This window comes from Nestor notabilis, unplaced genomic scaffold (genome assembly GCF_000696875.1).
Source record: "Nestor notabilis isolate BGI_N333 unplaced genomic scaffold, ASM69687v1 scaffold7008, whole genome shotgun sequence".
Classification (NCBI taxonomy): domain Eukaryota; kingdom Metazoa; phylum Chordata; class Aves; order Psittaciformes; family Psittacidae; genus Nestor; species Nestor notabilis.
In genome coordinates this window covers 23,616-41,828 of record NW_009940505.1, presented here as the reverse complement: position 1 = coordinate 41,828, position 18,213 = coordinate 23,616, and the positions used below count along the sequence as shown (strand labels likewise).

General features: G+C 41.0%; 1 protein-coding gene across 1 annotated transcript in view; it reads left to right on the top strand.

Moving 5' to 3' along the window:
* Window positions 1-2,488: 2,488 nt before the first annotated feature.
* The window catches only part of NCOA6 (nuclear receptor coactivator 6), a 29,906-nt gene continuing 14,181 nt past the window's right edge, over window positions 2,489-18,213 (top strand). Inside the window, exons 1-7 of the mRNA XM_010020385.1 lie at window positions 2,489-2,723; window positions 4,443-4,598; window positions 5,154-5,276; window positions 6,675-6,803; window positions 7,518-8,340; window positions 11,140-11,297; window positions 12,266-13,376. Coding sequence (XP_010018687.1) covers window positions 2,489-2,723; window positions 4,443-4,598; window positions 5,154-5,276; window positions 6,675-6,803; window positions 7,518-8,340; window positions 11,140-11,297; window positions 12,266-13,376 — 2,735 coding nt within the window. The remainder of the gene's footprint in view (window positions 2,724-4,442; window positions 4,599-5,153; window positions 5,277-6,674; window positions 6,804-7,517; window positions 8,341-11,139; window positions 11,298-12,265; window positions 13,377-18,213) is intronic.

Below are 18,213 nucleotides of genomic sequence, written 5' to 3'. Positions count from 1 at the left end.
ATGGAATGTGGTCTCAGCTGCAGCATTTTCTTGGAGTCTTTAGAACTACAGTTTAAGCAGTCAGGGTGTCTTCTGCTCTTTCACAGAGAAGTCAGATGCTTCAGAAACTTTGGTTCATAAAAGGGTTTGAAATGTTTGTGTTCTTACAGAGAAATTTATATTTCTTTGGTGTCAGGGATTGTCAGGAGTCACCATGTTTCTTGCTGCAGGTGGAACACCCCATCCCCTCCAAGTAATTGTGCTTTTTCAACACCTAGGAGCCTGTATATGGAGCTGAGATTTGTCTCTCTGAGAAACTTCCTCAAGATTTTTCAGATACATAATTTTCTATGTAATTTTCTTCAAAATACAATGCTTATGTTTCACAGGATGTTTGCCCCATTCAGCATGCAGAATAACTGTCATTTTGGTCATTAAAAAGGTTGTGTAGGACTCCCAGCTCCTTTCTTCCTGAAGTCAGTGTATGTGTAATGAACGAGGTAAGAATGTAGAAGGAGAAGGAATTCTCTCCTGGCTGGTATAAAGCCAGCTTTGGTAAGGAAATTCCCTGTCCAAAAAATTAGTGTGAAAATCAGTTAAAACAGCTTTTCACAGATGCTTATTGATTGCCATTCCTATTTTCTGGGCACCTGACATGAGACTTAATGGAGGTGCCAAACACTCAGACCTGTAATTTAGATACAGACCAGAGCATCAAGAAGTCTGGGGTGAAAACAATTTAATTGTCTCCATGTTCACCTGGTAATGAATGTTTTATATTTTTATCTCTATTCCCCATCATTAAAATTTCCATGAATAAGTAACTTATGAAAACACTATGGAAATGATCAGTGGCTGTGAAACATTTTTACTTACTTTCCGTTGCTTGTGAGACAAAATTAGCTTTGTTTTTAATACAAGTCATGTTTGGGAATGAAGGCTGGTGCTGCAATATGGAGAGAGTAACTAGATGTAAAATAGGTGATTATTCATTAATGCCATTTAGCCTGCCTAGTGTGGTGTAGGGTTGCAAGGGAGAGCAAAAAGATGTATTCTGTAAAATCACAGTAAGTGTGTGCACAGAGACCTGACCGAAAGCTGAGGGTATTTTGTGACTTCCGAGTCGTAATATTGTCCCTTCAGCAACTTGATGCAAGTGTGCAAACAATGTAGAGCTGAATCTAAGCTTGTCTAACATAGTTATATTCTTTTTATTAGAAAAGGCTGTTTTCTGGCCAATATCTGCAGCTCACCTTTAATCTCAGAGTTGTGGTTTTGATTTGTGTTGGGAGCTTGAACCCCTGCCAAAACCCCAGGCTGTATCCTCTTCAAGAGGATGTTGTCCCAGACTGAACCTTTTGGGTGGGTTGAGCCGAATACTGATAGCTTTGGAATTATGAGGTCTTGACAGTCCTGGCTGTTGAATTGATTTGTTTTTGACAGTGGTGGTCGGGAACAGGTCCCTTTTTTGGTTTTGACATGGTTTTAATCTTTTCGCAATTCTTGTGTAGCTCTGAGTGTGAGGGTGGAGGTCTCGTCTGGAGGAGTTAGTGCCCTTGTAACGGCTTGTGGTGGAGTGGGAAAATGTGTATCTTAACTAAACATTGCTCACCCTAGATGTAGGGATAACTTTCATCATAGGTTGTGCTTCTGTACACAGGACAGCTTAGATTACTATCATCATGCCAAATAAAATGTATTGCAAAATCTAGACATCTTAGAAAGTAAGAAATCCATCAGGGGTGTGACTTGATTTACTGAATTCATTCTTACCCAAGCTCAATAGGGTTGTGGGGGGAGTTGTGGCCTAGCACAGGGGGAGCAAATTTCAGGTTGTAATGTGCATAAGCAGCTGAAAACACTGACATCTTTACAGTATTTTGGAAAGAATCATAATATGCCTGAGATTTCCCTGGATGTGAGTGAAATATTTGTCAAATGCTGAATTTCTCCTGGTAAAAACATGCTACAGCATTCCTACTGCTCTGCTGGGCAAAGTTCTAATGCACCTGCAGTCCCTAAAACTAAATTGGGTGGGTTTTCCTATCTTTCTATAATTGAAGTAGTGTTGTGAGTCTTAGAGTTTCCTGGCTGTCAGGCATTGCAGAGCTGGTACCAGGTGCTTGCTTGTCCTCTGGCTCATGTGGAGATGAATGTAATTGACTTTTTCATTGTGTTTCTTCTTCTCCCTCTACCTTTCTTTCTACCTGACTATCACTTAGGTCAACTGGAATACTTCTTAAGTCACGTGCAGCAGGATTCTGTGAGGAAACCACTTCTGTTTGTTCTAGTGGACAAACAGCTTGGATACTGCCATGGCCCTCATCTTCAAAGTGACACAGTTTGTCTTTCGGACCCTAGCACTGGGTCACCCGGTAGGTTTTCCCATCATTTCTCTTGTGAGCCATTGAAAGCAGTTGTTAATGTCTTTAGACACTTACTGTTATAATTATTTTTCTCCCTACCAAGCATCATCTGAACATCTGACAGGCTCCCTTTGTTGGAAACAATGGTTTTGGATGATCTGCCTAACTTAAAGGATACATATGCCTCCTTGTACTCCTCAGCTATGGAAGACTTAGAGGTGGATTTTGATTCAGGACTGGAGGAAGATGAACTAAAACAGGAGGCTGCTCCTGAGGATTCCACGATCTTTGTAGCTTTTAAAGGAAATATAGGTGACAGAGACTTTGAGCAGAAACTAGATACCATACTGGAGAATGTGCCTGGCCTTTTACACATGGGTAATGTACCTTCTTGTTCCTCAACTGTTCTCAAAATGTTTATTTATGTAGTCAGGGTGCTTGCACAAAGAAACGGATTGTATTATTTTCGAGTTTAGTTTGTAATAAGATTTGTTGGGGTTATTATTGTGCATTTGGGAGCTGTTCTTCTCAGAGACACAGTTTCTGCAGCTGTTTTGTTGTTTAAAACTGATTTCATTAGTGAGTTCATTTATTCCTGTTCCATTCCCATGCTTAATTTGTTGTGGTATTTTTCTACTTTATTTCCCTTCATTACACATGTTGTGTTATATTCAAGTGAAACCAGGCTTGTCCACACAGAAGATGTTTTTTACTACCCAAACCATGCAGTTTAAACCACTGCATTTCATCTGAGAAGAGGTCCCCTCTCAAGTAACTGTGTCAGTTCAAGACATTACTGCCCCTTTGCTGCTACACTGACATACCTACCTGACTTCTGTTTTCTGATGGAGGATGTGGAGTGCTGTCACATACCCCTATGTGCCCACCAAGCCCTGGGGTGATGTAGCTAGTGAATGATAACAGGCTTTCGGGACAATAACATCTTCTACCAGCACATCTAGACCTGGGTAAAGACATTTGTCCATTGCCTGAGCATCTTTGCAAAGGGTCTTACAATGATTACTTAGGTGTGTGGTGCTACTTGCACAAGTACCATCTTCCCTAACAGCTTCCTTTAGTAAGGGTGGAGGTTTTAAAACTATTCCTGTCATGTTTCCAGCCAAAAATGTGTTTCTGGATTGAAAGAGGATTAAATTTAATAATATCATTCCTGTAGCAGCAGAAGGGACTTGGTGAATTAGTTAAGAACAAGAGATTCCGAAACAGGAGAGAGTTATTTGCATTCTTAAATGACATGTGCTTCAGAATGAAAAGATGTGATGTTGCAGTGGGAGAACTGGCTGATGAGACTTTGGGCCAATGCTTACTGTTTTCAAAAGGACTTCCTTTTCAGCAAGCTAGAAACTGGAAGCTTATAAACCTGTGTTAGGAGTATGTTTTTAATTATCGTTAAATGCATTTTGTAGCAGTGATTTAGTTAGCTGCCACTTCAGAGAAGTGTATCCAATGTGAGTGCCCTGCCTCTTTGCTAATTCTCACCTGGTACTTTTAAAACAACTGATTCTACATCCAAACACTCAGACGTAGAATAGGTGCTCAGAAAAACCTGCAAGTAAATATTTCACACCACTTTAATATGTTTCTTTTCAGTGGATTAAACATATTTATTCAGAAAAACTAAATAATGTGGTAGAAATTAGTGAAATCCTGGTTTCACAAGCATTTTTAGAGCAAATATTTCTAGAATGAGGATTTCATTCTTGTAGTCTGTTCTGTCACACATCCATCTACATCACTAACAGATCAACCAAATCAGTTTCATTAGGTATTTTCATAGCTTTCCAAAGTAGTTTACCCACAGAATATTTCAGTCTTTGAGTAATGTTATCAAGTGGTTGTGTTGGCTGTTGGGTATCAGTTGGGTAGTTTTCATATTGCTAACTTTTGAAGTGGTTTGGCAGCATCAGTCACTGTCTGCCTGTGCTGCAGAAATCTCCTGTACCTGACACTAACCACTGATCACCTTCAGAGCCAAATAATTGTTTCCATGCTTTCAGCTGTGCTTTTTTACCAAGTTATTTCATCACATGCATTGAAAACTGCCTTTGCACTGACTCTGACCATTCTTCTTTCAAGAATCCAACAAGTTAAAACTGCAGAAGATCGAGCCTTGGAACAGCGTCCGTGTCACCTTCAATATTCCCCGGGAAGCTGCCGAGCGGCTGCGAATTCTGGCTCAGAGTAATAACCAACAGCTTCGTGACCTGGGAATTCTCTCAGTTCAAATTGAAGGTATTTCACAGCTCATCTGCTTGCAGAGCCATTAACTTAGAATTTCAGTATACTCGAGTGATTCTCTCTACTTGGTTAATCCAGCAAAACTTCTAATTCAGTAATTTGGGGAGTGGCTTCAGTGGAAAGGTAGCTCAAGGCTTTTATTCTTGAATAAAATAGGATTAATAATAAAAATGAAAGTTGAACATGCTCTGATCATCAGGAAACCCCCAGGAAAATGGTGTTTGAGTATTAGCTAGCAAAATGTGCTCTGTTTCCCGCACCTCCAGCCCCCAATTGTTTCATACGAAGCTTTCTCAAAGCCAAGTTTCCAGTGGATTTCACAGTTAAAAGATCCATACAGGACAGCTGTCCAAGAGCACACTCGGGATGAAACCAAGGGTGTTTAATACATTTCACGGTGTGTCTTTTTCTTACAATTGAAATCTAGAAGATAAGTGTAATGTGATGCATAACTGTCCTTCTAAAGTGTGCCTTACAGATAAAGTTTGTTCTCTATATTCTGCTTTTCTGTGTATCATTCAGTTCACCCAAGCTGTGCATTATTTTCAGGGGAAGGTGCTATCAATTTAGCTTTAGCTCAGAACAGAAGCCAGGATGTCCGAATCAACGGGCCCCTGGGAGCAAGCAACTCGGTGCGAATGGAAACGGGGTTTCCCATGCAAGGGGGACAAGGTAAAATCCTTTGGTTCTTATTTGTTTAGCTTTATCACTTTGGAATTTGTTACCAAGCTAATAACAACATTTCATTGATTTTAGCAACTATTGTCTGCAGGATTACAATTGCCATTTTAATGAATGTGTGTTCTTCTTTCTGTGCTGTCAAACCATGTCCTACGTTATGTAAACTAAGTAGCTGGCTGCATTTTGTCCCACAGGCATTGGAGTGATTTGGGTGGGGAAGATTGGTTTGGGGGTTGGTTCTTTTTTACATAAAGACTGTTAAAGACTGTTTACATAAAGACTATTTTTACATAAAGACTTACAGATGAGTCTAGTAAGTGAATTCATAGAATCAGAATGGTTAGGGTTGGAAAAGACCTTAAGATCATCTAGTTCTAACCCTCTTATCATGGGCAAGGACACTTTGAAATATGCACAAATTATCCCAGTTCTCTGTTATGAGATTAAATATAAGCCTTTATTCAGTGTACAATAATAAACTATTTTAGATTAAATCCATTATAATTATGGGAAGGAGAGGACACTGTCATTGTTAGTCGCCCTTTATTTTCTGATAAACTTTTGGGCACTGGAATGGGTTGCCCAAGGAAGTTATGAATGCTCCATCCCTGGCAGTGTTCAAGGCCAGGTTGGACAGAACCTTGGGCAACATGGTTTAGTGCGAGGTGTCCCTGCCTACAGCAGGGGCTTGGAATCTTAAGTTCCTTTCCAACCCTATCTATTATATGATTCTATGATCTGCATGTGTGGCTGTTGATGAGAAGGAATGGAAAGAACATTTTGCCTCTGTAGGAGCCTGATTAAACAGCAGTGAAATCATTGTGCTTGACAGGGAATATAAAACATTTAAAGAAAGGTTTACTTTAAAGTGGCTGCTTTTCACTGTGACCATCATGAGCTTTGGGTCCTGCCTGCAGGTCAGCAATATAGATGTAAACAGTATAAATAAAACAACAATATAATCAACAGCTCAACAGTATAAACCATTCTATAAAGTAGCCTGTGGAAGTGAAACATGGTAATTTTTCTCTCTTACACCACCTCAGTTACTTTCTAGTATCAGATTTTACAAAACCCTTAGTATGTGTATAACTTTGATATAATCTTGTCACTTGCTGACTTTAGTGGCAAGTCAGACTCATATAATTCATGAGCCTGTAGTGTTTCCTTCTATAACCTTATAACAGGTTTTTTGCTAAAGGAAAAGCTTCAGCATGACCTTGTTTGTCTTATAACAGGGAATCTAACCTTTCAGACAGAGATTATGTGTCCTCAGGTTATTTTGGACAAACAAGAAATGTTCTATTAACAAATACAATTTTTTCTTGTAAAAATAACCTATAAATCTCTATGTAAAAAATATGATAATTTTTATTTTTATCTTTTAAGGTTTAATAAGAATGAGCAATGCAGCAGCTGTCATGATGTCCCAGGGTGGAAATGTGCCCTCCTCTATGGTGGCAAGTGGTGCTAGTGCTGAGCTGCAGCCAAGAACACCTCGGCCTTCCTCACAGCCAGGTGGTAAAATTTAGCCACAGTCCTGACCTGAAAATGTTCTTGAATTCTTATTTTCATCACACAGGCACGAGTGTGTGCTCATGGGAGTACTTCAGAATTGTCCTGGAGTATTTCCCCTGCCCTTTCTGAGTGTTACTCTTTCTGTGGAACCCTCCCTGTCCCCATTAACCTGATATGTGTCAGTTTGGGTGCCTGTTACTTTCCCAACTTGCTTAGTATCTTGTTCAAATGCTTTGAGAGTGGTATTTTAGCTGTAGAACTGTTGTGACCAAGCTTTATGTTTAAATAAAGGTAAGAGAAGGATTGGGTGAATGAGTTGGGTTTCTCCAGTAGGAAGCAAATGGTTCAGTTTTAGGAAATCCTGCAGGGAGTTGGACTTGATGACCCTTAAGGGGCTTTTCCAACTATTCTGTGATTCTCTGATTCTGAGCATGTAGAAGGTTTACATTAGTCTGTAGTAAGAAGCACTGTGGAGCTATCGTGCTTTATTGTAGAGGCTATAAGCTGATAAGTCCTGACTTCTCAGGATTCCCAAACATGTTGAAAACTTTTGGAGCATTGCTTATTCTGTCTGTTGGAGAAATTGGAACACTGGAGCATGAATGTTTATGCAGAGTAAGCAAATGCAAGCAAACCATTTACTCCTTTGCATTTTGGGGTGGGTTTTGTCTACAGTAGGTTATTTTTTTTTATTTTTCTTTGCTATTTTAATAGATGCAATGGACCCGCTCTTATCTGGGCTAAATATCCAGCAGCAAAATCATCCATCTGGATCTTTAGCTCCCCAGCTCCATTCAATGCAGTCAGTTCCTGTAAACAGGCAGATGAACTCAGCCAACTTTCAGCAGCTACAGCAGCAGACGCAGTTGCAGACACGTCCTCCCCAGCCACATCAGCAGCCACAGCAGGGTATTCGACCTTCATTTACTTCACCAGCACAGGTTCCAGTTCCTCCTGGCTGGAACCAGCTTCCTTCTGGAGCGCTTCAGCCTCCTCCAACCCAGGGAGCATTGGGTACATTGACAGTAAACCAGGGTTGGAAAAAGACCCCGTTGCCTGGACAAATGCAGCAGCAACTTCAAGCAAGACCATCTCTAGCAACAGTACAAACTCCTACCCATCCTCCACCTCCATATCCTTTTGGAAGCCAGCAAGCTTCCCAGGCTCACTCAAACTTTCCCCAAATGAGCAATCCTGGCCAGTTTACTGCTCCTCAAATGAAAAGCCTTCAGGGAGGGCCCTCACGGGTTCCTACGCCACTACAGCAACCCCACCTGACCAACAAGTCTCCTGCTTCCTCTCCCTCCTCCTTCCAGCAGGGATCTCCTGCCTCATCTCCAACAGTTAACCAGTCACAGCAGCAGATGGGACCAAGGCCTCCCCAGAGTAGCACGCTTCCCCAGGGATTTCAGCAGCCTGTCAGTTCTCCTAGTCGTAATCCTATGGTGCAGCAGGGGAATGTACCCCCAAACTTCATGGTGATGCAGCAGCAAAACCAAGCTCCACAAGGTTTACACCCTGGTTTAGGAGGTAAGAAGTACTGAGACCTTTTTTTATTTTAAAAAGAAACATAAAATGGCTAGAACTGATGTTGCTGTTAGTTTTGAAAAGATCCTTCGAAGGACAGAATAAAGGCATAGGTTGAGTATATAGTGGCTATGGGTGACTTGGCATCAGCATCGCTTCATTTCTACTACCTGTCTCTATCTGGCAGTGTCACTGTGATAACCTAAGGGTAGACTCTGGGCCACTGCAGAAAGAAATTGCTGAATGCAGTTGCTCGTTAAGATTACCAGTCATCCCCTTGACAATCCTGTTGCTTTCAAGCAGGTTCAGAGATGGTGTGGGGGTTTTTGGTTTGGTTTGGGGTTCTTCTTTGGGGAGGGCAAGGGGAGGAAGATTTTTGAGAACGAGAATGTATTAAGAACAAATGAACATTTTCTTTCTCTTCAGCTTCCTCTGTCACCATTTATATTTCCTGCTACAGAAGTCAGGCATTATTTTGCATCTTCCTTTCTAAGTTGTGGATCTTTCTTCTTGACCCTGTCTTTATTGTCATCTCTTTCTTCCCATATAAAAGAGGAGAGAGCTATTATTGCCATGATTACTCACTGTTCTAAAATCAAGAGGCTGAGGGATGTTTTAACATCCCCTTTGGCTGTGTTGTCTTTAGTTTTCTCTTTGGACCTCCATACTCACATCTTTTCCTTACCACTCCTAGAATTCTTCTCTAACAGTGAATTTCATTTGTCAGTCCCAATTTTTTGTCCTTGGTGGTTTTTCCCCCTTGAGCCTTTTGCAGTTCTGTGTCAGGCTTGTAGCACTTCTCTCTGCTCACTCTTTTGATCATCTTTCTCTTGAATGGCTGCTCTCAGATACCCCCACATAAGCTCTTGCTTAAGCCTTTGAAATATTTTCTTTCTGTACTTGTAAAATAGGAGCCATATTCTTTGTCCATCTACACACACCTATATGTATATATATTCTATTGTCTTGTATTCTCACAGTGTATGTCTGAAATCTGTCCAAAAGGCTATAAAGGAATACCTGTTTCTTGGTCTGCTCATCTCAACAAGCTGCTTGTTTTCACTGTTTGTACCATGAGTTTCATTTGAATTCAGATGAATTGTCTTAGTTTCAAGGTTCTCCTCTTCCAGCCTGTTCTTAGGATCTGCCTGTGCCCTATACCTGGTATATCTTATCTTGTCTCCATCTGGAAGCAGTTATTTATTATTTACTATTTATTATTTATTATAGTCACAATTCCCTACAGTTTTGCCTCGTCAGCCATATGTCCCCATTAGGAATCATTTCCTCTAGGTAGCATAACCATGAGCTCCAGATAGTATAACCTCTGCATTCTCCTTCCTTTCTAAGTAAACCTACTACAAACAAAACCCTACTTTTTTTGAGTTAAAAATCATACCCCAAATAAACTATCAAAGTACATTACTTAGACTCACTGTAGGACCTTTATTGCTAAAGGCAGTAATCCTGCTGTGAGCTATGTCCTCAGCTGATCTAAAAAGACAGGATTCTGCTGGTTTCAGCAAAGCTGTGTTGCTTCCACTTGCTGAGGCTTTTGCCTGGCTTCTGTGCATGCTCATTCCTTGCTGCAATTTATATGTTAATCAAGATGTAATTATGGCTCTTTCAGGTTGTAAGCCATCTTGCCTTTAAAGATTTGGTGTAAATGAATACATTCAAACACTTTCCATTTCACCTAGTTCATTTAGCAAACCGAAGTTTGTACCAGGTTTGGAACAGGCCAAATTAACACTTCTTTATTCTCAGTTCAAGCATTCCTATGTACAAAAATTTCCTGAAAGTTGAGCAGAACTAAAGCTAGAGCCCAGTGATGTGAAGTGTATGTTGCATATTTGCAGTCAGTTGTTTGACCTGTAAACTTGATTATCTTGAAATATTAATGACAAACCTAAGACCAGATTAATTAACACAAGCAATAAAATTAGGTGTGCAGGAAAGCTGTAACTGTAGAAGGAACCAAAGTCAAATTCTGGCAGTGAATCATGGGTCAGAAAAATAAGGGAGGACAGGGTTGCATTTAGGTCTGTGGCATCATCTATTCAACAGTGAATTAAAAAGAAGTGGCTTCTGTTAAATCCATTTATGCTGCTGCTCACATTGGTAGGTAGAGGGAAGGTTTTGCTCTCTGTCCCAGGGCAGTGGTGACATTCTGATGTGTCAAAGTGAGGGCGTTGTGCCAGGAAAGGACCTGACAGAATTACCTCCTTTTTGAGTAGGAATAGCAGGGCTACTTGAAGGAGCAGCCATTCTGGACCTGCTGCTGTCTCATGAGGTTGCTCAGCCCATTTTGGGTTGAGAAGTTACTGTGAAGGTGCGTACACACAGCAGCAGTGCAAAGGACTGCTAAGGAGTGTGTACCTGATGTATTATAGTGAAAGTTGTTATTGAGAGGAGCACATCACTGTAACAGAATTGCCAGTTACTTGTGTTTGCGTACATGGAGTAAGTTAAGGGCCTGATTAGAGTTGCAATGGAGTAGAGAAGAAAACAGCAAACTACGTTCCTTTAATTTCTAGTTTCTAAAAAGTCAACCATGGAGACTTTCCACCTTCTCTTTGGGTAAGTTTTGTACTTAAATTACAGTTTGAACTGAGTCATAGTAGCTTGTTAGGCAGAATTATTGCACAGATGAGAACTGTGAATGTCTTCAGTGATCTTTATATATTGGCAAAACCCACTTTCTGCCTAAACCTGTAACATGACAGGTTACATGAAGGTATTCTTCCATCATACTCCAATTATAGATTTCCTCTTGTGTTAATTCCTATTTGCCATACTTACTAATAAGAAACCTCTTTGGAATGCCCAAGCGCCTCCCGCCGGGGTTCCCTGCAGGCCAGGCCAACCAGAACTTCCTGCAAGGTCAGGTGCCTTCCACAGCTCCAGCCCCAGCGGTGAACAGTGGCGCGCCACAGCTGCAGACCAGCCAAAATGTGCAGCACACAGGTCTGTCTGGGCTGGGGGGCTCCTCAGTTCTTTCTTTATGTAGAAAGTTGCACCTTTGCTTGTGTAACACAGATACCAAAACATTAAACTCTTGGCATTGATAGGGAGTTAGCTCCTTGGGACTGTTGGGGCATTCTGGATTGCTAAATGAGGAGAAGAAAAGAAGGAGGCTGCTCAAATTTATCGAACAACCCAACTATTATTGGTTAGGACTGTGGTACTGAGATCCAGAATTACCTGTTAAGAAATTGAATGGAAGTAGCACTGGAATTTGAAGTGCTACTTCCATTCAATTGGAAGTGCTGCTTCCATTCAGTGAGGGTAATAAAGATATGACACAAAAGGAACTTGTGCAGAAAAAAGGGAGTGTTATTATCTTAGAAGCAGAACAACAACATAATCTTGTTCTGCTTTGAAAAGATTCTTAGTTCCTTTGGAAGTCTACTTTCAAAGTAGTAGCCCTGTACAAATGAAATCAGTCAGTCCTCTACAAATGATATCTTTAGTTCCCAAAGGTCTCCATTTAACAATTCAGTTATTAGTCTTTTGTCTGGATTATGGATACCCTGATTATGTCATTTCATTAATACTCCATGTGTATATATTTTTTAACCCATTATAAAATAACCTCAAGGTTTAGAGCTTATTTTGGTTAGGAATTATTCTGTTGTGTTAGGTGATATTATGGAAGATTGTCAAACCTTAAGTACAGATAACAACTGATTAACTTTCTATTACATTTTCTGCAGTGGGGCACATGGGAAGTACCAGTCTTAAGTGTTTACTGTGAGAAGTATGATGTTCTGTTTTGACAACTAACATGTATATGTAGCATCAAACATTGCATCAGAAGGCTGAAAATACGTCAGATATTCCAGTTCTTTGGAAAAAGGAGGAAAACAATGTTGGAGTTGTGGTTATAGGACTCCAATCAGTTTCTTACTGGCGATTATTTGTTTTGTTTTAAGGTGGCCAAGGATCTGGACCTCCTCAAAATCAGATGCAAGCACCACATGGCCCACCAAATATGATGCAGACCAATCTAATGGGACTTCATGGAAATATGAACAACCAGCAGGCGGGTGCTAGTGGGGTGCCACAAGTCAACATGGGCAACATACAGGGACAGCCTCAGCAAGGACCACAGTCTCAGCTTATGGGAATGCACCAGCAAATTGTGTCCTCTCAAGGACAGATGGTAAACATTCAGGCTCAGGGATCGATGAACCCTCAAAACCAGATGATACTTTCTCGAACTCAGCTCATGCCGCAAGGCCAAATGATGGTGGCACCACAAAACCAAAATCTTGGTCCTTCTCCCCAAAGGATGACCCCACCCAAACAGATGATTCCCCAGCAGGGACAACAGATGATGTCTACACACAATCAAATGATGGGACCTCAGGGCCAGGTCTTGTTACAGCAAAATTCAATGATGGAACAGATGATGACCACTCAGATGCAAGGAAATAAACAACCTTTTAGTACTCAAAGCCAGTCCAATGTTATGACGGGGCCAGCTCAACTGATGAGAGGACCAACCCCAAACATGCAAGGAAACATGGTGCAGTTCACTGGGCAGATGATGGCACAGCAAGGCCCCGTGAATGGTAATCCTTCTCAGGTTATGGGAATTCAAGGGCAGGTGTTAAGACCCACTGGACCTGGTCCTCATATATCTCAGCAACTTGGGGATACTGCTACTACCACAAATAATGATGTGAACTTGACCCAGATGTTACCTGACGTTCCTGTGCAGCAGCCAAACATGGTGCCTTCTCATATGCAAGCAATGCAAGGAAACAACAATGCTTCAGGGAGTCATTTCTCTGGCCATGGGCTGCCTTTCAATACGGGGTTTAGTGGAACGCCAAATGGGAATCAGATTTCCTGTGGGCAGAATCCTGTTTTTCCTGTCAATAAAGATGTTACTCTCACAAGTCCGCTCTTGGTTAACCTTCTGCAAAGTGATATATCAGCAGGACACTTTGGCGTGAACAACAAACAAAATAATCAGAATGCCAACAAGCCAAAGAAGAAGAAGCCTCCAAGGAAGAAGAAAAACAATCAACAACTAGAGCAAACAACGTAGGTTTATTATTACATTGTTTTTATAAGGGCATAGGGAAGCTCCACAGGCAACTTGTCAATATTTTGTTTCAGCAAATACGGGGTGAGAAAGGACCTGTGTTATTTCATATCCTAGCAATTTCTTTCAAGAGTTAAATGATAACCCACTGGCAAGTCTGCCACTGGAAAGCTCATTCAAGACTTAAAAACCCCATGCAAACATCCCAGCCAACGTCCTCGGTTAGAACAGCACCATTCCTTACTTTTACTGGGTAAAGGAAGTGTAGGATGTGGCAGATGGTGCCATAGCCCCTGGAAGAGGAGACTGCCTTTTGTAAGCAGTCTGACAGCCACGCTCAAAAGGTTGGGAAGTACTTTCAGAAGAATTAGAAGCCTTCATATAACATGTGCAATAGAGATTTTTGGGGGGTTGTTTGCTGAATTGTATGTATACCCTGACATTTTTATGCCTGGAATTGAGCTGGACTTCTCTCTTGAAGCTGCAACTAGAATTCAGAGGGAGGAATCTGCTACTTTCTGGGTATGAGGATAACAAGCCCAGGCAGTGCTGATCTTCCTGGTGTAGGAGAGATGAGGAAGGAAAAAACACCACAACTCTTAAGAGGGAAGAGGCAAAGGGGTAATATTGAGAGATGGTGAATGAATGTACCTGTTTAGTGGAAATACGAGATTGCTGAATCAATTTGTTCCTTTTTGGCCAGCATATTCTCCATTGGCCAGCTGTGCTGTGGCTTTTTCCTGTTGAGAGTCTATCAATACCAGCACAGGGTGGTAGACTGCTGCTGCTGAAATCATTCAGCTGAAATGGTAAAGGCAGATCTGCTATGTCTAATTGCTCTGATGCTGCAGATGAGCCACAGGGGCACTGTTGGGAATTCACCTGATGGAACATCTGGGGATTGTTTCCACTTTGCTTTAGAAAAAACTGTAAAAACTTTGCACAAAAATTAGAACACAGGAATATCCAAATTTCAAAGTTGTATTGTTAAAAACAAATGAGGTAGCAATGGCACAATAAGTTACTGGTGTGGTTGTGGTTCCACTGGTCCCACTCCTTTGAATAATCATTGTAAGCCTTTAAGCTGAAGTTTATGCCACCTTTCCCAGAGACAGATGTCCAGCTCAGTGCAAGGAGTGGATGGCATTTGAGTACTAAGCAACTGTTCAATATTTAATTTTTCCCCAACTTGCATTTTCTGCACAATGTCAAGATTCCTTCCTGAAGATGGAATTAAATTTTCTCATGGACGCTCATTTTAGTTGTGGACTGAAGCAACTCACATCATCTATAGCAAGAGATCTTTTGTGACAATGATTAATTGGCTGAACTAGTGCTAAAATAAAATGCAGGAGCTGTGATGTGCATTTACAGGTGCAGAAATGGTGCATGGGGAAGGCTGTAGGTGACAACATGCCAAGCTTTCTGGCTTTGGTAGTCTGTGGCTACATGGAAGAGAGGTATTTGAGGGCATGAAGGTGTCTTCATTTGCCATTCCAGAAATTTTAAGTGCAAGTAATTTGGCAAGAGTGGGTTCTACCAGTATATTGCACAAAGTAGTGTTGTGTGGTCTAGTTGTAAAGAACAGTAGAAGTGCATCTTCATGCTTTTGATACATTAGATCCTGCAGAGAGTCTCAAATAAATAGCAGGCAGCTATTTTCCTGTCTGATACTCAAAGCTATACAGATGTCTTTCAAACAATAACAATGTTGTGCTTTTCCTGGTATCAAAACCATTCATGTTCCATAGCTGCTATCCAACAGCAGTTTGCATAGTACCAATAGGCACTGGTGGGAATTGCAGCACAGTAAAATATGCAAACCTTGTGTCACTCTTGGTCACCTGCATCTTTCATAGAAAGTTTGGGGTTTAGGGGTGTTTTTGGTGGGGGTTTTTTTGTGCTTGATTTGTTGTTTGGTTTTGTTTTTTCCCAAATCAAAGATGAAAACAAAAAGCCCTTGTATTTCCAGGGAGGAAAGATCTGGTGCTATGTGTAAAAGATCAAAAGCTTCAATTCTCAATAGGTTCCAATAAAATAATAGTAGCCACTACTGTAGTGAGCTGTCTTGCCATGGAAATGACAGAGGATTTGGAGGGATGAGTCGGACTCTCTTGTGGAAAGAAGATCTGTTGTTAAAGTAAAGCCTTGTTAGGATTTTGGTTTCATTTGTCTTACCAATCATCACCCAGCTTCATTCCCTGTGGCCTAGGAATATCAATAAGCAGGTATATAAAGCTCTCCTCTGAGCTTACAAAGTCCCACAAGATTATTTGCTTGTTAAAAAGTTTTCACAATAAAAGAAGCCTAAATTACAACTTTTCTATTGAACTGACGAGTCAAAAGAATTCTTAGCTCTTAAATATGGCTTTTAATCAGATTTCAGTGTAATTAACAAAGGAAATACCACTGTGGAGTTAAATTTTCAGTGAACATTCCTTTGCCATTGCTACCTGCAGAATGCTATGTTGGCACCTGATAGTGATGAGCATTTTGTTTCTTAATGGGCTGTGTACTAGTCACTTTATCCTTGCAGGAGCATTGAGAAGGGAGCTATCCTTACAAATGTTGAGATTATTCTCCAGCAAAAAGAGGGCAACTGCAATGCAAGCTGACTGTAATACCTCCCTGCACCATTGGCTCCCGCCTGCCTTAGCATCATTAGGCAAGCTCAGCATTTTCCTGTCTTGGAATTGCTGATTCTTTTAAATCTGCTTTGGATCACTTTCTTTTGCGTCAGAAGCAAAATGGGATGCTTTCATCTCGGCTTCTTCCCTGCCGTTCTTCCTCTGAAAACTTAGAATTCAGAGCAGCAAACCTCCTGTGGAAATGTTTGATACACACTAAAAATGATCCTGTTTCTTTCTTAGAAATAATTTCTGAGATGTAAGAATAAAGAAACAAAAGTACCATTAGTAATATGGTTTGAAGACTGAGCCATAGCAGAATGTAAATAGGATAAGTGAATATTGAAGGAGTGAATATTGAACGTAAATAGGATAAGTGATACTGAAGGAGTTTATTCAGCTGAGTGTAAAATAGTTTTAAGAGTTTGCTTAATTGAGCAACTCAGCATTGGAATGTGAACCACGGCATTTGGAAAAGTAGGATGTTCAAAAGTGATTGCCTCTGTTTTCTGATCCCAAAGATTGTAGATAATAGGATATAAACTGAGGAAAAGATGCTAAATAGAATGTGTTTGTAGATAAAACATGTTAGTGAATTCTGTTAAATACCTGCACAAACAAGCAGTTGTTCAGTGTTCCCCTGTGCACAGAGCAGGAACATCATGAGTTCTGGCAGAACAGAAAGAACACATTTAGTGAAACCCCTGTGGGCTTTGGGGTCTGCAGCACCCCAGGTGGTGGGTGCTGGGCAGGGGGTGACAGTGCTGTGGGACAGGGAGGGGGTTCTCAACCAGATACAGAGAGCTTTAACCTTAGATCTGGAGATGACAGTCCCCCTGTACACAAGGAAATGGAACTCATTTAGCATCAGATGACAAGTGTCCTTCTATAAATCCAAAAGCTGTTGCAGAGCATTTTACCATGTCAGCAGGGCTGGTTCTGCTCACATCTGAACTGTAACTTCATTTTTGCACACCTTATCTCAGCATCTGCAGTGCTTTTTGCTGTGTTTTTTTGTTTGTTTGGGGTTTGTTGGTTTGTTTTGGGTTTTCTTTTTGTATTCTGGAGTTCTCTCTCCGCTCTGACAAGGGCTTTTGTATCTGAAGGTTGTGCTTGAGGATGCAGCTGGTGGAACAAAGGGTTCACTTATAACAGTCCGTTCTGTACCTGATGTGCAGTTGTTTGGGTTTTTTATGTCCAGAGCAAGGAGAAAGAAGACCAAATACAGAATATTTGTCCCTCTCACAAACTTCATTATTATTTGTATTCAGAATCTGGGTTTTTTTGATGGTTGCTAAACATGCCCAGTGAATTCGGCTACATTCAAACTTCAAGTGATGTTTGAATTTTCCAGCAATTACAACAGCAGCCTTTCCTACAATAACTGCTGCTCTTTGCTAGCAAACAACACTCGGGTCTGTTTGCACAGTTTGTACATGCCTCATCAGACCCATCTGGCAGGAGATGTTTTCTAAGAATTCATTTTGCACCACCATTGTTTTCTAGGTTAAACCTGTTTGTGCAGTGCTGCTCTGCACTGGCTTCTGTCTGATCTTTAACAGTAGTATTTTCAATCTCCCACCATTATAAAGAAATCATAAGTGGCAAAATCACAAACCTTAGATTGTATTCACAGTTGTAGGCGGTTGTTCCAGGTCACGTTGCTGGCACCTACCTCAAAGGCTGCAGCTCCTCTGGGTGATTTTTGGTGCCACCATTTTTGTTCGTTTATGGCTGCTAATAAATGCTTCTGGGGCATGTCTCTGCATTTTACTAGCTTTCATCAAATTCATTGGTGGAGGCATGTAAGCCAACAATAACTGCATCACAAGGATTGGGAGTGTGCTGGATTAGACAAAAGGATTGACTCCAAATGCTTTCCTTGGCAATACTTGCCTGCTCAACAGCACTGCTTGGGCATTCTGTGTTTGACCCATTTCTTACCTTCTGTCTTGGGATTGTTCTCCCCAGTTTTGACCTGTGAAAGTTCAGGGACTTCGAAGTCACATGCTGCTTTGTGAATGTTGGTACCTATTAGGACATGAGGACAGGCCTGGGTCTCTTCATGTCTGCTGTGCAGATGCCAGAGACACTCAGTAAGATAGATCTCTCCATCTTTATTTACTAGAGTCTTACTTTGCTGAAAATGTCTTTGTCCTTGCCATTTCTGCATGATTCTGCCTCTCTTTGTTGGCAAGAG